Source organism: Cyprinus carpio, chromosome A3 (genome assembly GCF_018340385.1).
Source record: "Cyprinus carpio isolate SPL01 chromosome A3, ASM1834038v1, whole genome shotgun sequence".
Lineage (NCBI taxonomy): Eukaryota > Metazoa > Chordata > Actinopteri > Cypriniformes > Cyprinidae > Cyprinus > Cyprinus carpio.
Genome location: NC_056574.1, coordinates 30,153,173 through 30,178,398, shown reverse-complemented (window position 1 = coordinate 30,178,398; position 25,226 = coordinate 30,153,173). Strand labels below are relative to the sequence as shown.

At 38.2% G+C, this 25,226-nt stretch overlaps 3 protein-coding genes and 1 non-coding gene across 4 annotated transcripts; 1 reads left to right on the top strand and 3 right to left on the bottom strand.

The window, feature by feature from the left end:
- Positions 1 to 6,664: 6,664 nt before the first annotated feature.
- LOC109049122 (SUMO-conjugating enzyme UBC9-like) lies at positions 6,665 to 11,091 on the bottom strand. Its single transcript, XM_019066815.2, has 7 exons — positions 10,750 to 11,091; positions 10,451 to 10,532; positions 10,247 to 10,330; positions 8,766 to 8,838; positions 8,467 to 8,576; positions 7,811 to 7,890; positions 6,665 to 7,227 (listed from the first exon to the last, which is right to left on the bottom strand). The coding sequence occupies exons 2-7, from the start codon at positions 10,514 to 10,516 to the stop codon at positions 7,164 to 7,166; spliced, it is 477 nt and encodes a 158-aa protein (XP_018922360.1). The 5' UTR covers positions 10,517 to 10,532; positions 10,750 to 11,091; the 3' UTR covers positions 6,665 to 7,163.
- A 1,819-nt stretch (positions 11,092 to 12,910) lies between these two features.
- LOC122138178 (3-mercaptopyruvate sulfurtransferase-like) lies at positions 12,911 to 14,653 on the bottom strand. Its single transcript, XM_042729127.1, has 2 exons — positions 13,965 to 14,653; positions 12,911 to 13,713 (listed from the first exon to the last, which is right to left on the bottom strand). Exons 1-2 carry the CDS (start codon positions 14,551 to 14,553, stop codon positions 13,409 to 13,411), a joined length of 894 nt encoding a protein of 297 aa, XP_042585061.1. The 5' UTR covers positions 14,554 to 14,653; the 3' UTR covers positions 12,911 to 13,408.
- Positions 14,654 to 14,779: 126 nt separating this feature from the next.
- trnac-gca lies at positions 14,780 to 14,851 on the top strand. The gene has a single exon. It is a non-coding gene; the product is annotated as a tRNA-Cys (tRNA).
- A 930-nt stretch (positions 14,852 to 15,781) lies between these two features.
- On the bottom strand, positions 15,782 to 23,484 carry LOC109049412. The gene is made up of 4 exons (XM_019067112.2): positions 23,276 to 23,484; positions 21,327 to 21,774; positions 20,803 to 21,201; positions 15,782 to 20,281 (listed from the first exon to the last, which is right to left on the bottom strand). The coding sequence occupies exons 2-4, from the start codon at positions 21,771 to 21,773 to the stop codon at positions 16,403 to 16,405; spliced, it is 4,725 nt and encodes a 1,574-aa protein (XP_018922657.2). The 5' UTR covers position 21,774; positions 23,276 to 23,484; the 3' UTR covers positions 15,782 to 16,402.
- Between the last annotated feature and the right edge of the window lie 1,742 nt (positions 23,485 to 25,226).

Genomic DNA, 25,226 nt, shown 5'->3' with positions numbered 1-25,226 from the left:
AAAAAATGTATACTGTAGAATTAAATATAGAATAGAAAATAATGTGCATGAAAGTATACTGTAGTCTTAAATATTAAGACATACACAGGAATGTACAAGTGGTGAATGTGCATACGTGCATTATACTGTAGTCTTAAATATTAAGATACACAGGAATGTGCAAGAGGTGAATGTGCAAACAGGTTGTGACACTGTCAATATGTCAACATGTCAATATGAGGTAGAGAATGATGAACATCTTACTGATTAAGTGAATATTAAGTGGAGACATGAAGATGTTAAGAGGCTGGTTTTGAGTTTAGGAGCCTGATGGCCTGGGGGAAGAAACTCTTCCTAAGTTTCTCAGTTTTTGCCATCAGGCTACGGAAACACTTACCAGATGGCAGCAAAGTGAAAAGATGGTTACTGGGGTGGTTTGAGTCCTTGATGATTTTAACAGCTCTGCTTTTGCAGCGTTTGAGGTAGATGTCCTGCAGAGAGGGGAGAGCAGACCCTGAGATGCGCTCAGCTAAGTGCACAACTCTTTGCAGGGCTTTGCAGTCTTGACTGGAGCTGTTCCCATACCACACTGATATACACTGAGTCAATACACTTTCTATGGTCCCTGAATAGAAAGTTTTCAGGATTGCTGGTGAGACCCTGCATTTTCTCAGCTGTCGCAGATGCTACAGTCTTTGCCTGGCTTTCCTCTGTGTGTGGTGGAATTGTTGATTGCATTACGATGCCTTTTTCTGTCAAATTTGTTTGGAATCGGGAATTATCTGACCTCAGTTTAACCTCTAAAAACTTGGCTCATCGTCTTATATATTTTAAAGTTATTCATACTGGGTTATATAGAGGATGTCTGTTGTTGTTTGTTGTATGAATAAAAATAAATAAAACATTTGATCACATAAAAGGTATGAAAGTCATCGTCACGATACTCCCGTCTGCCATCAGACGTGCAATCTGGGTTATATGTAGCGATGGGAACACTTTTTGTAAGCGAAGAAAACAAAAATAACAATTCAACAATTCCTTTGTCAACGTATGCTGCGTATGCTCTTCTGTATCATCCGCGGCACAAGGATGCACTGTTTTCTTTCAAATCAAAGCGAAATACATGTAGAAACAGTGCATCCTTGTGACTTTCTATAAAGCTGAGCTCACGTGCGCTTGCGGAGGAATGTAAACACTTAGAATGAACGAGCAAAACTCCCGCGGCGAATAGAATGGCTTGCAGTTAATGAAGAGCGCTTCTAAATCTGAACAGCACATCTTCTTTAACACTGTTACATCTGTACACCACCTTTTGTTGATGTAAAAGCATGTCCCTCCGCTGCGCGATTTCCCCATTGATTCTGCATCGTGGTCCGCTCTGAACAGATGAAAGCCCGCCATATGGAGCGCGCTGTCTGGAATGGCATTGTTTAGCCAAGTTTCCGTGAAACACAGAGCAGCAGAGTGTGAGAAATCCTTATTTGTCCAGGAGAGCAGGAAGAGTTCATCCGTTTTGTTGGGTAGAGAGCGGAGGTTCGCCAAATGGATGCTAGGCAACGGCGTTTGAAATCCGCACTTCCTGAGCCTCACAAGCACGCCGGCTCTCTTCCCCCATTTGCGTGTTCTGAAGTGCGTGATCAGTGCAGCTGCTCCGCCGACTACTATGTCCAGCAAAACATCAGAATAGTCGAAAACCGGTAATATATCAGGTGATGTGTAGTGCCGAATGTCCGGCAATTTGTCTCCGGATGAAACTGATTGCTGGAATATAACTAAAGACAGGACATACTAACAAAATTAACAGAAACACAAAAACAATTGCAGAGCACGCCACGGAGGCCGCCATCACCATCGGTGCCATCTTGGATCTTTAACAGTCCCACTATTACCGTTTCAAAGCATGGAAATTTACCAATTGATGAATTCTCTCATTTGAGTAGAAAACCGCCCAAATGTAACGTTAGCTGCTTCAGACTTCAGTGCCAGACTCTCAGTAAAAGCAGGCCTAGACGGGAATGGAGGCGAGAGGATGTGTCAACGAACCAAAATCAAAGAAGCTAAAAGCATATATAACATAAATTGTAAGCACATTCCAAAAAGTTATTTTACACGTAATCACCTTTTTTCAGGAAATCAAACTGGCATGAGAAACTTTCACACTCTTCTGTAACTTACATCTCTGCACCTAACAAACATGAACTTAACACTAAACCTGACAAAAAAACTAGAGTAAAATGTTTTTCCCTTTTACTTTTATCAAGAGACAAGCAATCGAACTTACCTGTCTCAGTCGCTCAAAGAAAAAATGGCGTCGTCGCTTCACGTGGCAGCAGTCATTGAAGGGCAGAGTCCAGACAATTAATTTTTTTTTTTTTATCTTTTAGTGTTTAAGTGAAATTACACCATATAACAACACTGAACATGAGTACTGTTTAACACTGTAGATTGTTAATTCAACTCTTTGGGAATTAATTACTTTTAACACTGCAGATATTACACTGCTGATTTTACTGTGAAAGCATAGCTGTATTTGAAATAACTTACTGCATATTATAAATACAATATATGTTTGTGTCCAAAAACAAAGACAACTTTCTCAGTTATTGGACACTCCAGGTAAACAGTACATAAAAACATGAATTTCCAGGTGAACAGTACATAAAAAAAATTCAGCAGGATCTTCATTTAGTGAGGACCTGAAAATAAACTCTTCCTGAAAATGACAAAAAGTTATTTTTATAGCAGAGTTGTTGTTTTTTTAAACCTTTTTGAGTAAATTAATGGTAGTGAACTCTAAGGAGGAACTTAACAGTGAGAGCTTCAGTTATCAAGTGCCAAACAACACTGTTCTCTAATATTTGACCCACAGCCATTACAAGCTGACAGCTAATATTTTCTATCAGCTGGTGCAAAGTCAGTTTCATTCACTGCATTTGACTCGTGATATAAACGGAACAGAAAGTAAGACATTTAGCAGCTGAGTGTGAACAGGAGGGTCCACATATGAATACAGACACTCATGTGTGGATATATATGTATAGACAAGAGTGTGTGGGTGTTGTGATAACACTTTTCTGAAGGTGCAAATGTTTATTTGCTGCGGTTTTCAAAATTGCACACTTATTTGGACACACCCTTGAACTTGACTTCCTTCAGCAGCTTATTCAGTTGTTTGTCGAGAAAGTTCTGCTCCGTTCATTTCACTGCAGGGCGAAACAAGAGAGAGGTGGCCATAAAATACTTCCTATTATTTTGTGTGTGTGTGTGTATATAAATATGTATATGGACATTTTCTATTTCTAAGTCTTTCAATTTCAGAAATCCTACTACATTTCTGATATTGTGTGGTTGCTATAGTATTCTGATTGTTTTTTAGGGTGTTGTAACTGTGCGGTTACTAGGGTGTTCTGACTGGTTGCTAAGTGGTTGTTTATTGGCCTACTTCAAAAGATTACAGCTACAAATCTATGATATTCTGCTCTCTCTATGGAATATTTTCACATTTCGTTTATCAACTTCTATCTTATGCCTACATTTGTTGTATTTCTGCATACATTTGACCTACATTAACATCAGATCTTCATTTGAGTCCTATAATGAGGACCCGATTAAACTATTCCTGAAAATGACAAAAGTATATATATATATATATATTTCCAGGAAATCCCTTATATGGACAAAGGCATCTAGCTGTCACTGTAGCTGAATAAAATGCAAAAATAAATGTTTTGTATAATGAAATATGATGAGAATCAGCACACGATTACAACAGTATAGGGTTGATCTGTGTTCTTCAAGGCATCTCGGGTATTTTCATATGGATAATGTAATATTTATATTACATTACATAGCGTTTATAACTGTATAGAATAATATAAATAAAGATTCACTTCACAGAAGGAAGTTATTTCAAACAATCATTTATTCTCATAAACTGTCTTTGACATTAATGGTCAATGGTTAGCATTTTAGACTCTTCTGTTTAGTGTAATTGATCCTTTTGTATACAATGATGTGATTCATTGGTCAGAAAAAGAAAGAATAAGGATTATTTTGACTGATAACATGGTTTATTATTTTTTATTATTATTTAATATTTTCAAGAATAGTGTAGTGACAAATCTGATATCGAGACAGCCCTAATATATATATATATATATATATATATATATATATATATATATATATATATATATATATATATATATATATATATATACAGTACTTTCCACTAATATTGGCACCCTTGGTAAATATGAACAAAGGTGGCTGTGAAAATAAATCTATACACACACCTTGCTTTTAAGAAAAACATTTATTTCATACTGTGATTTTACCCCTGCTTTCCATCGTTTTACTTCAATGATAGGTTAGAATCTTGTGAATTTTTTGAAGATTTTTTTAAGATCAAAAAGATAAACGATGCAGATTTATTTTCACAGCAACCTTTGCTCATATTTACCAAGGATGCCAATATTAGTGAAGGGCAGCGTGTGTGTGTGTGTGTGTATATATATATATATATATATATATATATATATATATGCACATTCACACATATATATATGGGATTACTTTATATATATATATATATATGTGAAAGTGAATGTGGAAGTGGTGACATTTGCCAAGTATGGTAACCCATATTCGGAATTGGTGCTCTGCATTTAACCCATCCACACACACCCGGAGCAGTGGGCAGCTATATATCCAGCGCCAGGGGAGCAACTGGGGGTTTTAATGCCTTGCTCAAGGGCACTTCAGCCATGGGTATTGAGGGTGGAAGAGAGCGCTGTTCATTAACTTTAAGTAATTTTAAGGAAATGAGAGAATGGGATTATAATCTTCAAGCCCACCTAAGTGATCTGTTTTGTGGCCGTGCCAGTGCTCTGGATCATGGATAAACGCTGGTAGAGGATGATGAGCCTATGAGTCCTTAACCAGGGATGACCACACAACTGGGGGCCCTCTGCACACATAACAGTACAAGATTTGTAACAGACAGATATGTAACATACTACAAAGATGCAGTTTGTCTATTTGTTCAAGACACACCTGGGAAGACGTTTGCATGCGGATAATGGCCCATAGGATCTGTGCTCATCTGTGCAGTCTGAGCCTGTATTGGAGTAGTGAGGAGCACAAAGCGGAGGAACCTGTGGGTTGTGCACTCTGCACACCTGACACATAAATACACACATAACGAGCATGATGCGAGTTCTGCACATAAATACACACATAACGAGCATGATACGAGTTCTGCACATCAATACACACATAACGAGCATGATATGAGTTCCATATTAATCCAACATTAATCCAACATTAATATTAACATTCAATGTTCTGAAATGATCAATTTTGGGATTAGTTTTGAATATTGTGTTACACAAGTTATTCGGTTCAGAACTGACCTGATTGCCGCTCTCTGTCCTTCTCTGATTTGCTGATAGTGTTCATCCTCAAATTTTCCTATAAGCGGGGCTGGACTGGGAGACGCAATTTCAGGCTGGGAAATCTCACACTCATCGAGGCCATACAGAAAAAAGGAGGCCAAAATTCTACCTTTTGGGGTACAACAGCTTGACGCTGTAGCCGTACTCTTAAAATGACTTGTACTTTGTCTTTGTTTTTTTACCACTAATATGAATCTATTAGTACCTTAAAGTAGTAATTTGTACCCTTAAGGTACTAATTTGTAGGCCTACCTATTAAGGGTAAAAAATGAACAAATATGTCCTTTTAAAAGACCTGTTCCAGTGACAAGCTGTTGTACCCCAAAAGGGGTAATTTTGGCCCCTTTTTTTCTGAATATAGCCTATACATCCACAACAATTTCTGAAACCACAGACAACCCTTTAATTTGTTCATTTCTTCAGTGTCACATGATCTTTCAGAAATCATACTAATATGCTCATTTGCGGTTCAGGAAACATAGGGCCTATTTGTTTTTATTATTATGATCATTAATATTATCATCAATATTTAAAACAGTTGAATACATCAGAATTTTTTGATGAATAGAAACATCCAAAGATTAGCATTTATCCGAAATAAAAAGTTTTTGTAACATTACATGCACTATTCCAAAAGCTTAGAGTCAGTATAATTTTTTTTTTTTTTTATTTATTTAGCAAGGATGCTTTAAATTGATCAAAAGTGTTAATAGAAATTTGTAATGTTACAAAAGATTTCTATTTCAGATAAATGCTGTTCTTCTGAACTTTCTATTCAACAAAGAAACCTGGAAAAAATATCTGTTTTCAATGTAATAATAATAATAATAATAATAATAATAATAATAGTTTTTTGAGCAGCAAATCATCATATTAGAATGATTTCTGAAGGACCATGTGATACCGAAAACTGGAGAAATGATGCTGAAAATTCAGCTTTGCATCACAGGAATAAATGACATTTTAAAATACATTCAAGTAGAAATCAGTCATTTTAAATAAAAATATTTGTTGCTATGTGCGAAACTCTGCTTGCAATATTAATAAATAACTGACTTCTACAGTGTATCAGTGGTTACTAATCCTAACAGCATCATTAAAATCACACAAACATGGCAAAGCACCAGTTTGTTAACATAATTAAAGCTACCTGAAAAATAAAACAAGATGATACAGGTGAAAAAGGAAACTTTTATTAACATTAATAGAAACAACATAAACCACAATGCTTGTATCAACCACTTTATCTTTTTATTTCAAATTATACATACACTCATTACAGATATTATGGCCACACATATTTTAATTCATGTAATGAAACAGTAAAAAAGTAAATAAAAGTAAATAATTTTCAATATTCATTCTATATACACACAGAAACCTTTACCATATCTGCTCTGTGTAAAAGTTGTTTTTTAGGGACTGATCTTCAACCCGTTTCCTCACCAGAAAAAAAAAGTAAATAATAATAAAATAAACAACACAAAACAAGCTTTCACCATCACTATATAAAACGCCGGTCAGCAGCCAACAGTAACTTTTCTTGGTTGCTTTCATTTTTGGAATTGTTTTGCACCCATTCTCATTCAGTTCTGTGCTGAAGCCAACTTGAACAAATCTTTATTTCAACTCACAACTGCAGTTTTGGGGTTTTCATTGAGTGGTGAAGGATTCTGGAGCATCAGAATGACATCTGTGCAGAATTTTTTAGATTGTGCACATGCTGCTCTATGTAGGAGCGAATCTCTTAGCTTGTGCCCTCACACGCTTTTCATAGTCCATCCTGTTTTGACTGTGAGAGAATCAGAGAGAGAGATAAGATCAATAGCCGCATTTCCACAGTCGGGCCAAAAGCAGCGTGCTAGTGCCAGTCGCGTTTCCACTGTCACTTCCAGGGCTTGATCGTGCCTCGTCTGGGCTTCCTCGGGGCAATCGGCCAGGGATTTTCGGCCCACCGAATACCTTGGGCCAAAGCGGGCCAAGTGGGGCTAGAGGAGTGGTCATTTAAAACAACTTCAACAGCGAGAGTCTGAATTAACTTATAACTTTCTGAATTAACTTACAATTAACAGAGGGTGTGAGGCAGACATGTATTATAGGCCTACGCGATGCAAAAGGCTGCCAGTTTATCAGGAAGTGACAATTTTTTTGTCTTTGACTTGTTTGATAGAAACGAGAGGGGTTAAGAGCAGGTTTTACAGTAGCGCTGGTCCGACAGTGGAAACACGGCTTGAGGTGCGAGGCCATTGGCCCAGCACGGTTCGTTGTTAGCCCTGGCCCGACAGTGGAAAAGTGGCTAATGTTGTGGGCATGGTATCAGCTGAAATAATAAAATCATATATAAAAGCATGCAGGTGGAATTTGGCTGCCCTTACCAGTATATCGTATAGGCCTCCGCCTGCGCTGGGTCCTGAATGTTGGGCTCATTCAGGAGCTCCTGGATGCCCAACAAAATCTACAGCCACAACAACAATGACATAAACACTGCTTATTTGCCCAAAATGTTTGTTCAAATGCCTAACCTTATGAACAACTGTGATCTTAACATATTCCTATCATAATGATTAAACTGTACACATTCAAAGGTTTGCAGTCAAGTAAGTTGTTTTTACGAAATTAGTACTTTTATTCAGCAAGGATGCACTGAAATGATCAAACGTGAAACATTTATAATGTTGCAAAAACATTCTTCTTAAAATAAATGCTGTTATTTTGAACTAAGTTTTTTTTTTTTTGTGATTTACACAACTGTTTTTTTAAACACTGGTAATAAGAAATGTTCCTAGATTAGCATATTAGCATGATTTCTGAAGGATCATGTGACACTGAAGACTGGAGTTATGATGCTGAAAATTCAGCTGTACCATTACAGAAACTATTTACATTTTTTTAATATCTAGTCAAATCTAAAACAGTTATTTTAAATTTTAATAATATATTCAAATATTACTGTTTTGAAATTATATTTGATCAAATAAATGCAGCCTTGTTGAAGATTATTGTATGTCTTTGTTTGTGTGTTTTTGCATACTTGTTTGATGGTGATGGCTGGTCTCCAATCCTTCTCTTCCTCCAGTATGGACAGACACACTGTTCCTGAAGGATAGACATTTGGATGGAAGATTGGAGGCTCAAACTTGCCTGAGAAGAAAATAAACAAAGTCGAAACATATCATTTCAAATCAGCTTTACAACAAGTATATCTCAGCGTTTCGTTGTATATAGGCACTAGTGAAGAACTTTACAGGAAATGTATGTGGAAGTGTAGTGACAATGACAATAATAAGCAGTATATAGGGTTTAACATTTCTCGTAGAAGCGAAAACTCACATTTGGGTGGAGAAGATGGGTAATCATCCTTAAAGAGCATTCTCAGTTTGTACAAGCCTCCCTCCCAAAGAGTCTACAAGACACAGAAGGATACAGAAAACTCAAGATTTTAAAATGTGTCATTTAATATTATTGGTTTAACAGATTAAATATGATATGACATGCATCTATGAACTAATCCAAGAGACCATGGATTCCCTTTTGTCCACAGGCATGTTACATTGAGAAGTCGTATCAAAATGTAATACACTCCTGGGAGCCAGGCATAGACTCTGTAGAGGACATTATATTTTAGTGAATTTCTCTGAGACCCTACATGCCACAGGGTTAAGTCTGGGTGTCCTGTACGGAGCACATTCAGGGCTTTTTAGAGATATCAGATGTTCAGAGGTTTGATCATAAACACTCCTTCTCCTTAGTGTTTAAATATGACTGATATTAACAGAATGATCAAATTTAGCACTCTTAGGGAAATATGATAATGTTTTGTAATTAGCATTTAAATCTGACTAATTTTAAAATTGTCATAAATAAACATCTCAGAAAAATGTTATGGGGTTTCAAATCGGAATATGACTTTGTTATGAAACAGGTCATAATTTTCACGTGTCTTCTGCAGAGGACAAACATCATGTTAATCAGACATTTTGGGAGAGACAAGTCTATAGTGAAAGAAATTATAGATCAATATTCCTATGAAAAATGAGAATGTGTTATGAAAATGTTGCCACATTATTACTCCCATTATAACACTTCTTTTTCATTATGGTTTGCCCCAAGAACACATTAATATGCAAATTAGATGCAATGTATAGATACACTGTATAGAATGGGAAAACCAGTTTTACACACATATTCCATAAACTACAGTAGTATATCAAATAATTCTGTTATTTCTTTCATAACATAGTTGAGAATCATCTTTGTACAGAGTTTGGCTAAAAATAGCCTGAAACCTAAAAACTGATTGATGATTGTTTTTGCCTATACATGCCTTTTCACGGCTATTTATCTTTTTGAATAATTTAGTCCTGCCATCCTCAACAAAGAACATAGAATAAAAGTTTTTTTTTTTTTTTCAAAAAATGTTTTTTTTTTTTTTTTTTCTTTTCTCCATTTGTTTCTTATGCTCCAAACAATTTCATGACATAAAAACAACAAAAATTCACAAAACTTTTTACTGGTTTTCAGGAAGATATGCATGAAGCACGCAAAAAACAGAAGAGAAAAAAAGACAGATAATAAAAATAACATAAGTGAAAAGATATATATATATATATATATATATATATATATATATATATATATATATATATATATATATATATATAAAGTATGAGAACATGCAAATATAAAGGTTAAAGACAAATTAGCATAAAAAATACCCTACATACAGATTGAGACATTGCTTAGAACTCTATGTAACTTATTCTAAAACATAATTTAGATGAAGGTGTAAGATTGTTGTGAAGGAAACTAACCCCCTTTTTCCCTGGTATCGCACACTCCCAGTTCATGAGGTTCATGGTGCCGTCTGGGTTTTTGGTTGGTACAGCCACGAAACCCTACAGAGAAACAACCAGAAGTACAACAGCGAAGAATATAGATATTTTTTATTCGGAATTACAGACTGACTGAATAGTTTGCAGGTCTACACTCAAACAGTTGATCGTGCGTATCCTTACAAAAGGATGGTCTTTCCTCCAGGCTTTGCGCTCCTGTGACAGTCTACTCAAAGCGATTCCGGACATGACTCGACAGCGCCACCTGCGGACAGACAAAAACACACATACACCACCGACCGGGCATCCGTGGAGACACAGATAAACATTATTACAGGGCTTGTATGAATACAATGTTTTAGATATAACACATAAAGATTAAGGTGAACGACTTTCAATGTTTTCAGCGCTAATTTGCAACACGCATTTCATGTCATCAATAACATGGTATGTGTCTCGCTGTCTGTTAGTAGCTGGCTTACCGTTAATAAATGTTTTTAAAAAAATGCCTTTTCAGGTAATCCAGAACTGTTTTATTGAAAAACGAACTCTCAAATAAAAACTGGAAACGTTAAAAGAAGCCAAGCGCGTGAGGAAAATACCTCGCGACCCAACCCAGCGTTTGATTTTCAACCGTTTGATTTCGAAATCTTGTACTCGGACTCGACGTGAATTTGCCCAACTGATCGTATAATAGGTTTAAAATCACATCCAGATTTCGTCTAAAACGTCGGGGAAATAGACAAACGACGTTCATCCAGGAAGGCAGTGGAATGGAGAGTAGCGTTTGTTTGTTATTATTCGCAGGACCACCAGGCGATATCAAAGTCAACTATAGGCGTCCATCAGAAGCGGCCATTTTTAGTGAGGCACGTGTGCTGGACAAACAGGAACCTGACAACCCATTTAGGACAACATAATATATACACTGCTCAAAAAAATTAAAGGAACACTTTGAAAACACATCAGATCTCAATGGGGAAAAATATCATGCAGGACATCTATACTGATATGAACTGGGTAATTTGTTAGGAATGAAAAGACGCCACATTGTTTAATGGAAATGAAAATTATCAACCTACAGAGGGCTGAATTCAAAGACACTCAAAATTAAAGTGAAAAAAGGATGCAACAGGCTAGTCCATTAAGCTGAAATTTAATTGCAGCAACTCAAAATGGTACTCAATAGTTTGTATAGCCCCCACGTGCTTGTGTGCATGCCTGACAACATCAGGGACGCTCCTAATGAGACGAAGGATGGTGTCCTGGGGTATTCCCTCCCAGATCTGGACCAGGGCATCACTGACCTCCGGGACAGTCTGAGGTGCAACCTGGCGACCCTCAGATGGACCGAAACATAATGTCCCAGAGGTGTTCTATTGGATTTAGGTCAGGCGAGCGTGGGGGACATTAAATGGTATCAATTCCTTCATCCTCCTGGAACTGACTGCATACTCTCGCCACATGAAGCCGGGCATTGTCGTGCACCAGGAGGAACAAGGACCCAATGCACCAGCGTAGGGTCTGACAATGGGTCCAAGGATTCCATCCCGATACCTAATAGCAGTAAGTGTGCCATTGTCTAGCCTGTAGAGGTCCGTGTTTTCCTCCATGGATATGCCTTCCCAGACCATCACTGACCCACCACCAAATCGGTCATGCTGAACAGTGTTACAGGCAGCATAACATTCTCCACTGCTTTTCCAGACCCTTTTACATCTGTCACACGTGCTCAGGGTGAACCTGCTCTCATCTGTGAAAAGCACAGAGCGGCAGAGGCAGACCTGCCAATTCTGGTGTTCAATGGCAAATGCCAATCAAGCTACACGGTGCCGGTCAGTGAGCACAGAGCCCACTAGAGGACGTCAGGCCCTCAGGCCACCCTCATGAAGTCTGTTTCTGACTGTTTTCTCAGAGGCATTCACACCAGTGGCCTGCTGGAGGTCATTTTGTAGGGCTCTGGCAGTGCTCATCCTGTTCCTCCTTACACACAAAGGAGCAGATACAGGTCCTGCTGATGGGTTAAGGACCTTCTACTGCCTAGAGTAACTGCCTGTCTCCTGGAATCTCCTACATGCTCTTGAGACTGTGCTTGGAGACGCAGCAAACCTTCTGGCAATGGCACATATTGATGCGCCATCCTGGAGGAGTTGGACTGCCTGTGCAACCTTTGTAGGGTCCAGGTATCGCCTTATGCTACCAGTAGTGACACTGACCCTAGCCAAATGCAGAACTAGTGAAAAACAATCAGAAAAGATGAGTAGGGAAAAAATGTCAGTGGCCTCCACCTGTAAAACATTCCTGTTTTGGGGGTTTTCTAACAGTTGCCCATCTAGTGCACCTGTTGTTAATTTTATTAACACCAAAGCAGCGGAAATGAATTAACAACACCCTCTGCTACGTAACTGACCAGATCAATATCCCAGAAGTTTAATTTACTTGATGCTATACTCTGATTAAAAAGTGTTCCTTTAATTTTTTTGAGCAGTGTATATACGTGTAAGTTGACAATTTAACAGTGATGACAATATGAAAATGCCCCTCCTGTGTAGAGCGAGCTGAAATTTTGAAAAAAAAAATAATATTTTTTCAAATTATTTTTATCATTTTAAACACTGGCACACAAGACAGGAGCTGTATGTGTTTACAGTATATTGTATTTATTAGATAAACTCTGAAATATAAAGAAAACAGTCACTCATTTTAGTTTATTTTTCACATTTCTATTGCCTAAAAATTAAATGGGGAATTGTTGATTATTAACATTTCCTTCTTAAACGCTGTGGTGCTAAATAATTCATTTATACTGATATAAAGATGATACATCATATATAATTACCTTCTAGAAACTCATTCTGAAGTATTTTTTTATTCTGTACTCTTGACATCTGATTTATGAATTGCTAAAGCATAACTGTCTGCTTATGCCTTCTTTTAACTCTCTTCCTAGATTTACATAACTGTTATTGCAACCAGAAAAGGGGCTTTAATGCATATGAAATAGTGAATAGTGGAATAGTGCAGTACTTAATAGTCTTTCTATGCATGATTTCTGATACAAATAAGGCCTCGATTAAAACTCTAGTGATTCTGTTAGTCTTTATTTCGGTGGAATGGTGTAGTAAGGGTCTAAGAAACCATTCAGCGTGGCTGTTTTCCTTTTCCCTCAGAGATCACATGTTCAGGTGCAGCTCTGGTGAACCACTCGGCCCACGCGCCATCATACAGACAGACCCCCGGCTGGCCGCACAGGTGAGCAGCGAGGCCGATGTGACAGGCTGTCACACCTGAGCCACAGGTGACCCAGAAGGGCCTCTGCGTGTCAACGCCGGCCTGCTGGAAGAGCTTCTTGAGTTCCTCCACAGGACGCTCTAGACCTGACGTCGAGTCCAGGAAGCTGGGAAAAGGCATGTTGATCGATCCAGGAATATGACCAGGCTCGGTGTCTAAGACGAAGAGAAATAAGCCAATGGCACTTTTGCATTTTTGATAAATAATATTTGTCTTACATTGGTACATAAATCTTTAGTTGTTGTTCCTTGTGTTATATATTCTATAAAAGTACATTACAAATAAAAATGCATGCATACATTTCCAGACCTAAGACATCTGGCTTAAACCTCATAACTTAAGTAGTCAATGTTACCCTGTTTTGCAAAGAAATTGTGTAACAGGTGTAACAGCTATCCATACTCACTTTCCCTCGGCTCTGGTTCAACCCCACGAAATCTTCCATTGGCTCTGGCGTCGACTACTTGAAATTCTCTGGTTTTAATATTGTTTAAAATGTCTTCATAAGTTTTGACCCAGGACTTGTTTAAGGACGCCCTGAACTCGGCGCGCGCTGGTTTACTATATTGCTCGGTGACCGGATGACCCTCCGTTAACCAGTTCTTGAGCCCGCCGTCCAGAACCGACACCGACGTGTGCCCGAACACCCTAAACATCCACCACACCCGTGGAGCAGAGAACGAGCCGAAGTCAATGGCGTCGTAAACGACGACATGAGTGTTGTTCCCTATTCCCAGGTCACCCACATAGTGTGCGAACTCGCCCTCGGTAGGCAGCATGTGGTCAAACTCGGAGCTTTTGTCACAACACTCGTCGATGTCGAAAAACGAGGCTCCGGGGATGTGACTTATTTCAAACTCGGCCCTGGGGTTGCGTTTCATTTTAGGTAGATACCAAGATGCATCTAGTATCCGCAGATTGGGTCCCGCTCGGTTGCTTTTGACGGCGTCCGCGAGCCATCGCGCCGCTACGAGAGCTCGAGCTTGAGCAGCCATGTTTCTCTCACGCGCCCCTTCAGTAACGTTAACTTAGGTGATGTTGCAAATAGTGAGCAATGAATCAGCCAGAGCTCACGTATTACGTCGGTGTGATACTGGAAAAGGGAAAACGTCAATAATTTGTTTGTTGCTTATGTAAAGTCAGCTTTACGGTGATTTTTGATTGTGTGTTAGGTGCGTTGTATGCGAATATATGGTAAAGAAATTATGTTTTAGACCGCGAGGGGGTATAGCTCAGTGGTAGAGCATTTGACTGCAGATCAAGAGGTCCCCGGTTCAAATCCGGGTGCCCCCTTCTTTTTTTTTTTTTTTTTTTTGTTGTTGTTGATGTTTTACCTTTTAGAGTAGAATGTACAAAAATGTGATTTTAATGACTTTGCTACAGTATTTTTTTTGATATCATTGAAGGTGATTCTGATGTATGCCTTATAGAATGCAATGCTATTCAGTAAAGAAGAACTAATGATACATATGATTGCATAGGCATGGATTTAGGGGTCAGGTTTGTAAGGTTTTTTTGACAGATACATGATTGGATGTGACCATTTAGTCCATTCCAAACATAAATAGCCTTCTTTTCTAAACAGTATGTAAATGCATGAGAAATGCATACATAGAAATATGAACAATGATGGAAATAATTGAACAGGAGTCATGCAAGTGATGTTTTAATGGGTGCAAATAGGAAATGCACGAGAAATGCATACATATAAATATGATCAATGATGGAAATAATTGAACAGGAGTGATGCAAGTGATGTTTTAATGGGTGCAGATAGTGCAATGTTTCTGAAATAATTTACAGAGCCACTTAAATGTCTACATTGTAATGAATATATGACATATAATATCATCTAGCTTTTCTAAAAGCCATCTGTTTCATATGATTCAGCTCGGTTTAGCTGTGTCATGTGCCAATATCTTTCCTGGAAGTAGAAATTATTGCTTTGTTTGTTATACATATTGCCCCTATGTGACTTGTTTGAGTTGGAGAAAGAGGCACTGTTTTCTTTATCTGAGTGTTGTTGTCAGTTTGTGCCACTTTTTTAGTAGCTTGTCGTCATGCATGCAGTTCTGTGGGAGTGATTGTTGGTCACGAGAATAAAATTACATAGTCGGTAATGAAGGTTTCAGCAAAGCTCTGGTCCTGTTTTAGCCTGAATAGTTATTGCCACCGAAGGGCATAGCTGTTCCCCTTAGATCTTGATCATTATCTGTTTAGTGGTTTTCATTCTGTTATGGTGTCAGCATAATTATCCAACTACAATATACATGACAAGAATTTATATCACATATTTTTAATGACAAGCTTGAGCTTAGTGTTTAATGATAAAATAATTAAAATACATCAAGGATAATTTGTCTGAATTTTATTATTATACTTTGAAATAGTGTTATAAAAGAGTCTTACAATACATTTATTATAAATCTGCAAACCGGTTTGTAATGCATTCATATAATATTTTAAGAAAGTGTTAAAACAGGGAAAGAGAAAAAGATACAAAGATAGAGATAAACAATTACAGCATTTCTATAAATCAACCTGTCAGTCAAGCCCAGCTCAAAACATAAAATATTCTGTTGTCAGAAAATTAAATATGTAACAATCTGAAATGTTGTGTATTTATAGCATAACTTTTATTTCAAAATTCCATATCCTTATTCTCTTTGCTATAGAAATACATGTTGACATGACTTGACTTGAGAGTATGTTTGGCATTGATTCGATGCTTTATATGTCAAGTTATAACCCTACAACTGTCAATATAATTACTGAGTATCCTCTGTTTGTAGAAAGTTCTTGCACTTGCATATGATATAGCACTTGGGCACAAATATATACCATTTAAGGCATGAACTTTTTGGCTTTCATTCTGGGTATGATTTGCATGTCCCTGACATCTTTGTGCTGCAGAAGCCAGCATAGGTATCTCTCTGTGCCCATACCCCATCCACTTGTAAGAAGAGGGATGACTTGGCGCATGTTGATGTACCATTTGTATGAGTCCTCTGGTACAGCATGGTGTTGTAAGGCCTCTCGTACCATTTCAGGTGTAGAATGACGTTCCCCAAGTCCTATTGTCTCCCCTAACCCTAAGAGGAGGTCAGCCGCCTTGGCTTTGCTCCTGCCTGAACCTTCAGTGTATGCTTGGTAGAAGGGCACTCCAAGATGGTCCATTTCTGTCAGCCAAACAGCACCTCCATACTTTTCAATTAGAACTTTTTCTCCCTTTCGAGTTAGCTTTCTTCCAAACTGTGGTTGTCCCTCCTGAACCCATTCAAGGCAATCAGAGGAAGGCATAATGTGAATGGCTTGATCCAAGGTTACTCTTGGAAGGGGTTTTTCTAAGTTCTTCAGTAGTTCTTGGGCATGAGATAGTGTACCAGCTGTGTTTAAGATAATGTTGGAATGTTCCTTTAGCATTGCCTGAGTCAAATGGGCAACATAGCCTTCAGCTATACTAATGGCTATATTCATGTCCCCCAGGAGCTCACATTCCACATGGTAGAACTGGTTTAGATGTGTAGCATCAGGATCTTCCCCTCTGAAACTGGGGGACACGTAGTAAGCCCCGGGAAGTCCATCGTGAAACCTCATAAAGTACTCTAAAACAAACTGCATAGAGTCCGCAAGATATACATCTTGGCCCAACATGTTGACAAACACAGGCTCAGAATCTGACCCCAGGCCCATTGGAGAAGAGATTGTGTCAGTTGTGATAGGTGTCAGTGCATAAGCATACTTGCATTTGTTGTGGAAGTACTCTACCGTGCTATGAAACAGGGTGTTTTGGATTTGAAAGAGATTGCGATACCATTTGCTCTTAATGGCGGATGCAGCATGGGTCTGGGGGTGTTCCCAGGACTGAGGGGCAGTGGTCTTTGTGATCTTGGTGTGCATCTCTGTAAGGTCCTCTTTGTTAGCTGGGGGCCCATCTACCGATGTTACATATCCTGCATAAGTTGGGCAGAACTGAGAAGCCACAGTTGGAGGTTTTAGGGCATTAGGTTGAGGAACTAATGGAATCAGTTTGGCATGGGCATAATCAAATTCAAAGCCTTCAAATATAAGAGCTACACCATGGGCATTCATTCCTTCTTGCAAAAGATGAGCAACCTTTCGTATTGCCACAATTAGGGCTGTAGAGTCACTCTCATTCAGACGGAAAATGTCACTGGTAAGAGGTTTTCTTGGCACTAGAACTGTAAAGCCTGGTGTATTTGGAAAAGGAGTAAGGAAGGCCACATGTTCATTGTCTTCCCAGACACGCCACTGTTGCTCTTCACCACGGATAATGCGTGGGAAAAGGCCACCATCAGAGGGATCCCCATGGAAGTCAAAGCAAGAAGGGGCATTGGGTGTTGGAAGTTGAGAGCAAATCTTTGCCTGCACTTGGTCAAGATGTATATCTTCACATCGTGGACCACTTTTGGAACTACAGTATCCAGGGTCATAAGGATTGAACTCCATTTCCTTAGCTAAATGAGGCTTCCAGTTTGGTTCTAGGCCATGGAGGGGTAAGACTTTGATGTAGGCTGGCTTGTCGAATTCTGGCATGGACACAAGGGCACAGCGGTGCACACCAAGTTTCTCGCAAAGGAGATTGGCAACAGTCCGTGCCCCCTGCATCATTGCTATGTAGTCAGGTAACACTAACTGAAAAATGCTTCTAGGTCCATTAATGGTTTTTCGAGTGAGAATAGTGGCTCCTGGGGTCCAAGGATTGGGCTGTAGGTGAGCTACCAATTCATTAGTCTCCCAAATCACATTTGAAAACCCCCTCATAGGTCTCAAAGCTTCAGTTCGAGGAATGCCGTTGACCATTGAACCAACAAACATGACCCCAGCATTGGTTTCAATAACGGTTTCACCATGATGGTCTACAGCAATAATTCCTGCACACTTTTCCTCCAGATCGTTATGGATGACTTCCCGACAAGCCTGTCTGAGACTGTAACCTTTGAGGTTGTATAAGCTGGCTACTTTGTGAGCCACTGACTGGCGTAAGAAAGCATCACCATCACCAGAGCATGTCACGGCAAGTTTCTCATCAGCATATACTCCTGCCCCCACTATAGCAGTGTCACCGACTCTGCCTTTCCACTTGCCAACTAAACCTCCGGTAGATGTGGCTGCTGCTAACTTGCCCCACTTATCCAGTGCAACTGCACCTACAGTTTGAGGATGGTTGTTCTTGCTATTACCTGACTTCATAAGCAGCTCCTTGTATCTTATGTCAGTGTCAAAATACTCTGATTTCAGTGTTGTATCTTTCTCTCCAAGACTGCCTAGAAACTCTTCTGCACCTTCTCCAATTAGTAATGAGTGCAAACTCTTTTCCATAACACATCGGGCTGCTTTAATTGGGTTTTTCACTTTTCGCAGGCAAGCCACAGATCCAGAGTTCTTTCCATGCCCATCCACAATGGTGGCTTCCATTTCATGCTCCCCCTCTCTGTTATATACTGATCCCTTGCCAGCATTAAACAAGAAACAATCCTCCAATGCAACTACACTTCTTTGTACTGCATCCAGACTACTACCTCCATGAAAAAGCACTTGTGCTCCAAGAGTTAGAGCTGTTTGTAGTGCAAATTCGATGGTCCCAATCACCTTTTGATTCAACATCATTTCCTCTCCTGCCCCGCCATGAATCACTAAAGTGAAATCTGTCTTCCTGGTTTTGTTGTGTCCTTTCTGCTCTACAGCTTTGACTGCATCATCCACTGAAGATCCATTTACTAGTTTTTCTTCATTATCTTGCAGGAGACATTCAATGGCTCCCATCTGCCCAGCAATGGCATACCTTAGTGCCAGAAGCATTACTAGTTTTAGATTGAGCTCAAGTCTTTCTTTGAGATTTCCCAGAATGTTGGCAAAAGTACCCTTCCCATTCAGCACTAGACGTACTTTGTCCTTCCTGCCGAGATATGTGACTGCCAATTGGTCTGCAGCATACACATTACCTACAGCACACTCAACTCCCTCCATCAGATCTGATCCTGTCAAGTAAATTGAAGGGCATCCAAAAGGGTCAAGAAACTTTTTGAGTGGGTTATCTTGAGACATAGATCTGCGCAAGGCTGCCAGATGAGGCCCCACACCAAGGCCAAGTTTTGTGGCTTTAATGAGGTTTTTGTGCTCTAAAAGGGCAAGATGAAAGAGCCTGAAAAGCTCATTTGTGTACCGGGGAACCTTGTCTGGGCCAATGCAGGACGATAGTGCTGTAACAAGCTGGTGAGATCTCACAGTTGTGGAGTATGTGGGATCACAGCGGCCGTGTTTGAAGTGACGCATGTGAGTAGGTGTTACCATGATAAGGCTAGTAGCTGCATCCCCAAGTGTTTGCCTCAAGGATAGCTGCAAAGTAAAATTAATCCATGCATCATATAAACCTCGGTGCCCCCTTAAGGTGGTAAACACATCTGGGTAAGATGAAACTTCAAAAGTCATGACAGATTGGCTGGCTTTTAGAAGGCTAGAAAGAGACTGATTTGGGATAGTTATGCCTCCCAGTGGCATTTTCAGAGGTTTAGGATGAAGGGAACCAGCATTTGAGGGTGGAGGTAAACCATTGGTTTGGGTGTTTATCATTTCTATGTTTTCTGATTCTGAGAGCTGCCACAGACGTTCAACGACAAGTCCAGCTACCATTCCATCCAGGGCACTATGCTCGAACAACATGCCTGCTTGGCCATCTTTAAAAACCACCAAGTTCACCACCTGTTGATGGAGATGGTAAATGTTATGTCATTTTGCCTTTCATATCTAAACATTACAGACAGTTGAGTTAATAATATTTATTAATCCATTAATTTTAATAGTACTTGATTTTATCTTACTAAAAACTAGCAAAAATCATCAGGGGTTGTGCATCATTTTAAATGGAATTGAGAATGTCTTTAAATTCCAGGTTAGTTTTATGATTTGAATGGAATTTTAGTTAACAAACATGTTGCAAAAGCTTAATGTAAGAATTAGAGTTAAAATATTTTAAAATGCAAAGTAATTAATATGAATTTTTTATTTGAAAAAAGTCTAAAGAGCTTTGAAGTTTGAGTTGTAGGCCTGATAGATAGATAAACTTCCTGTGGGGTGGGGCCAATTCCCTTCAAAATCCAAGATTACAATTCTTAAATTCTGAATCTTGCCAAACCCTGATTAGCATGGGAACTTAAGCTTCCTTCTACACAGTTCTAATTATAAAGTGCAAATTTTAAACATCCTAATTTATTTTTACATACTTTATCATAGTATCTCAAACATCTGCCATCTTTCTCTCCTAGCCGGACAGCATTGAGTATATTTGCAAGATCAGCCGGTGCTGGAGTGTCTTCCAGGGAAACAGCCAGAATGGCACTCTCCATCATTCCAAGAGAAACGGCTGCTTCTCCCCCTGCATTTAAAATATCAGTTCTCACAGAATGCCAGACTTGGCGATGAAGAGAAGACAGACCACAAATAGTAGACGGGTCTTGTCCGGGGGATGCTGCTGGGTGACTCATTGCATGCACCAGTTGGGCATAGATGTCATTGAGAGGTAAAGGAGAAAGAGATTCCCCTGAACTTGGTTGCCATAAAATTTGAATCGGAAATATACCCCCTCGACAGGTCAATATGGCGTGAAGGCTGTCTGGATATGTCTGGAACATAAAGGCCAAGAAAATATGTCATTGAGTAAGTATTACTAAAAATTACTTTGCTAAAGAATCTAACAATAGTAAAAATTAACAAGTTATCTAAAAAAATAATGGAACCAAAACTGCACCTTTAGCTCATCCTGGCTCTTGCCTGGTAAGCGACTAGCCGCAAAAACCTGCGACTGTTGTGTTCGCTCAGTTGGTACATCCCCTTCCACCAGCCATGGTTCACTGTACAGCTTAGCAACTGCCCACAGCAGGGCCGTAGCCCGCTCTGTCTGTGCAAACTCCCCCTTTAGCTTAGAGGAGGGCAGGACAGAAGGAATAGCAGTGGAATTGGGCAGAGGATCGTAGCAGGAGAGCAGCCGCTTTTTGAATTCCTCGGTCACCCAGTTCTCACGTCCAGAGATGTGTTTCTTTAGCTGTTCTTGGACTTCCTGGAGTGCATCTTTCTGCTGAAGAAGGGCAGTTTTATAGTGTTGGTACTGGTCAGGATTTAAAGTGAGCTGAAGCACCCGACTAGCCTCCTGGAGCGTAACATCCAGTTCTGGAATAGGATAATCAGGTTGCTCCATCCTGTAGAGTAGAGGACAAAACATATAACTTTAGACCACATGCTACAGTTGTGTCATGTGATATAAATTTAAGTCCATGTTTGAATGATTACACCCAGTGCGTTTTCTCAGGGTACATGTGACACATGACTTTTTTTGTTATGTGTAATTCAGTCATTTCATTAGATGGCTTAATAAAGTGGCTTATTTCCAACACAAAGTCTCAGTGTGGCTTGAAAATGTAGTTTGACTCTAAACGCATGTTTAAAAGGCATACAATACATCTAAGGATGAGCATTTTTAATGCACACAATGATTTGACAACCTTTCCACATTCCAAAGGTGCACATACTCAAAATTACTTTTTGACCATGTGGCCATAATGAGTATAGCATGCTGTTTGTGTAGCCAGTTGTCATGGGAATATGTCTCGTGCTGCATGTCCCTAGTTGTATAATTTGATTTTGCCTGATTTAATCATGCCGTGCCTCTTTTTGTAACTCTTGTAATGCTGTCTTTCTTTTTTCCATATATGCTCCCTGGTGACATGGAAGGTCACTGTAGGTAACCCTGATCATGTGATGTCATTGATTACTACTGAATTCATTCATCTTAATAAGGAGCAATACCCAATTAAGCAAGATTACAAGTAAATTCATTATTATTAGACAAATTTGCCTTAGCATACTCCTTATTCAGTAAAGCATAACACAATATTCTTACAATATTAATTGCCTGCAAAATATTACACCAGCCTGCTTAAAACAGTTTAAACCACCCTAAACCATGCTGTGCGACCAACCTAAATCAGCTAAGACCATCTTTATAATATATCCATATCCAAACCATCCATATATTTTCTAGCAAACATTTTACATATAGATCTGACATTCTAATGCATGATTTCAAATTTTCAGTATTTATCTTTTTTTCAGTCACAAATGAAGCCAGCATATGAAGTTTTGAATTACATGTATTTTGGTTGTTTTGTTATATGTTTTGTGGCTGTACCACATTAAATAAATAAATAAATACATTATATTACATTACATTAAAAAAAAAAATCCCGAAAAAAAAAAAGTAAGTTAGGAGGTGAATGTAATGCAAATGTAAAAGCAGCTATATTTTTAGGACAATTTACATAAATAAAAGTAAATTCATAATCAGCTGACCATAAGAGGTCAAATCAATAAGCTTCCAACTACCATAGATTTATTGATGTAAAACACAATCGGCTATATCTGATTTGATTTTGAAATGTTCTGAATTAATAATGAAAATATATATATTTTTTAATTTAGTGCTACAAACCAATGCAGATGGCTAGTGGGTTAAAGTTGGGTTTACCCTAATTCAGTTAAAACTTTTATTACTTGATTTTAATCCCATGCAATTTGCTCATGTATGCAAAATGTGATTTCTTAGATTTTTTACAATTATTTAAGGTTTATCAACAAACTTGTGTACTTCAGTGTCAGAGCAGAAATATTAAGTAAAAAGCAATATAGAAACATTCAACTCACCTCAGGGCAGTAAAGACTTCCAAAGTTTATGTCGACTTGTCAATACGATGAGAGCTAGTGTGCAACAAGCTTTTGTTGCAGTGAACAAGCAAGAAGAGGGCTGTAATCTAAACCTAGTGATTCCAATTAAGCAATTTAATTTCCTATCTCCCAATAGACATGGACAGTATAACAGGCAGATTGTCACACGGACATTCCTTTTCTGAATATGCAATAAAAGAGCATAAGGTCAGTCTGATTTATAGTTTCTACAACTGTACACCATTTTTGATACTACACTTTTATTCTGAACAGAAGCTACTTATTATCTTTATATAAGTCTTAATATAAGTTTTACTTAAGTCTTTATATAAACTGCATTTTGTAGTACAGATTGTCTGTGTGCAAGCTGCATTTGATTCTTACCAGTATGCTGTAATAATGTGTTTAATAATGTGTGTTTAATTATGGCTTGTTCTCTCGTTCAGAAACAAATGACCCACAATCATCATGTTCTTTCTGTATACACCTTCTTCCTTCATTCAGAAAGACCTACATCATGTGAATCTATTCCTTGTACTGTGAATTTAGGCTTGAAGTTAAATTAGCTTTATAATCTCATTCATCAGTTTTAGGAGATCATAGTATGACAGTTATATAATCTGGACATTTGGGTCACTTGTGCTCACTTTAATCTGGTTTCCTGTAAAGGAGATTTAAACTAAAGTGTCATTATCGGACTACAAGATGTGGTTGAAGAAGGATGAGGAGTTCAGACATGGAAACCTAAAAAAAGTCATGTGATGTACCGTGTGGAGTTGATTTTTGTTGTGCGTGTGTATGTCTCCTAGCTGAACAAAGAACGTATTGAGGAAGTTATGCCTCACGTGAGGAAGGTGCTTTTTGTTATTAGACGTCCAGATTATGAACAGTGTTCATACACTCTCAGAAAATAAAGTACATAATTGTACCTTTAGGGGTACAATGGCTTGTCACTGGGGCTGTACCCTCAAGGGTACTCTCAAGGGTACAGCTTTTGTACCCTTGGCATAGGGTACAAATTTGTACCCTTGTGATTTGTACCTTAAGAGACCAGTTTTGTACCTGTGGTGACAATTTTGTACCTTTACTTAACAGTACAAAAATGGACCCTCAAAAAGGGTACAAAATTGGCTTTGACAGGGTACAATCGTTGACTATATACAGTACAGACCAAAGGTTTGGAAACATTACTATTTTTAATGTTTTTGAAAGAAGTTTCTTCTGCTCTTCAAGCCTGCATTTATTTGATCAAAAATACAGAAAAAACAGTAATATTGTGAAATATTATTACAACTTAAAATAATAGTTTTCTATTTGAATATACTTTAAAATAATAATTTATTCCTGTGATGCAAAGCTGAATTTTCAGCATCATTACTCCAGCCTTCAGTGTCACATGTAACATCCAGTCTATCACATGATCATTTAGAAATCATTCTAATATTCTGATTTATTATGAGTGTTGGAAACAGTTCTGCTGTCTAATATATTTGATGAATAAAAGGTTAAAAAGAACTGCATTTATTCAAAATAAAAAAAAAAATTCTAATAATATATATTCTAATAATATATTTTCTTTACTATCACTTTTTATCAATTTAACACATCCTTGCTGAATAAAAGTATTGATTTTATTTAAAAAAAAGAAAGAAAAAAAATTACTGACACCAAATTACTGACCAGTAGTGTATATTGTTATTACAAAATATTTATATTTTAAAAACATAGCTTCTTCTTGTTTTTTTTTTTTTTTTTTTTTTTACTTTTTATTCATCAAAGTATCCTAAAAAAGTATCACATGTTCTGAAACAATATTAAGCAGCAGAACTGTTTCCAACTTTGATAATGAATCATCATATCAGAATGATTTCTAAAGGATCATGTGATAATGATCCTAAAAATTCAGCTTTGCATCACAGAAATAAATGAT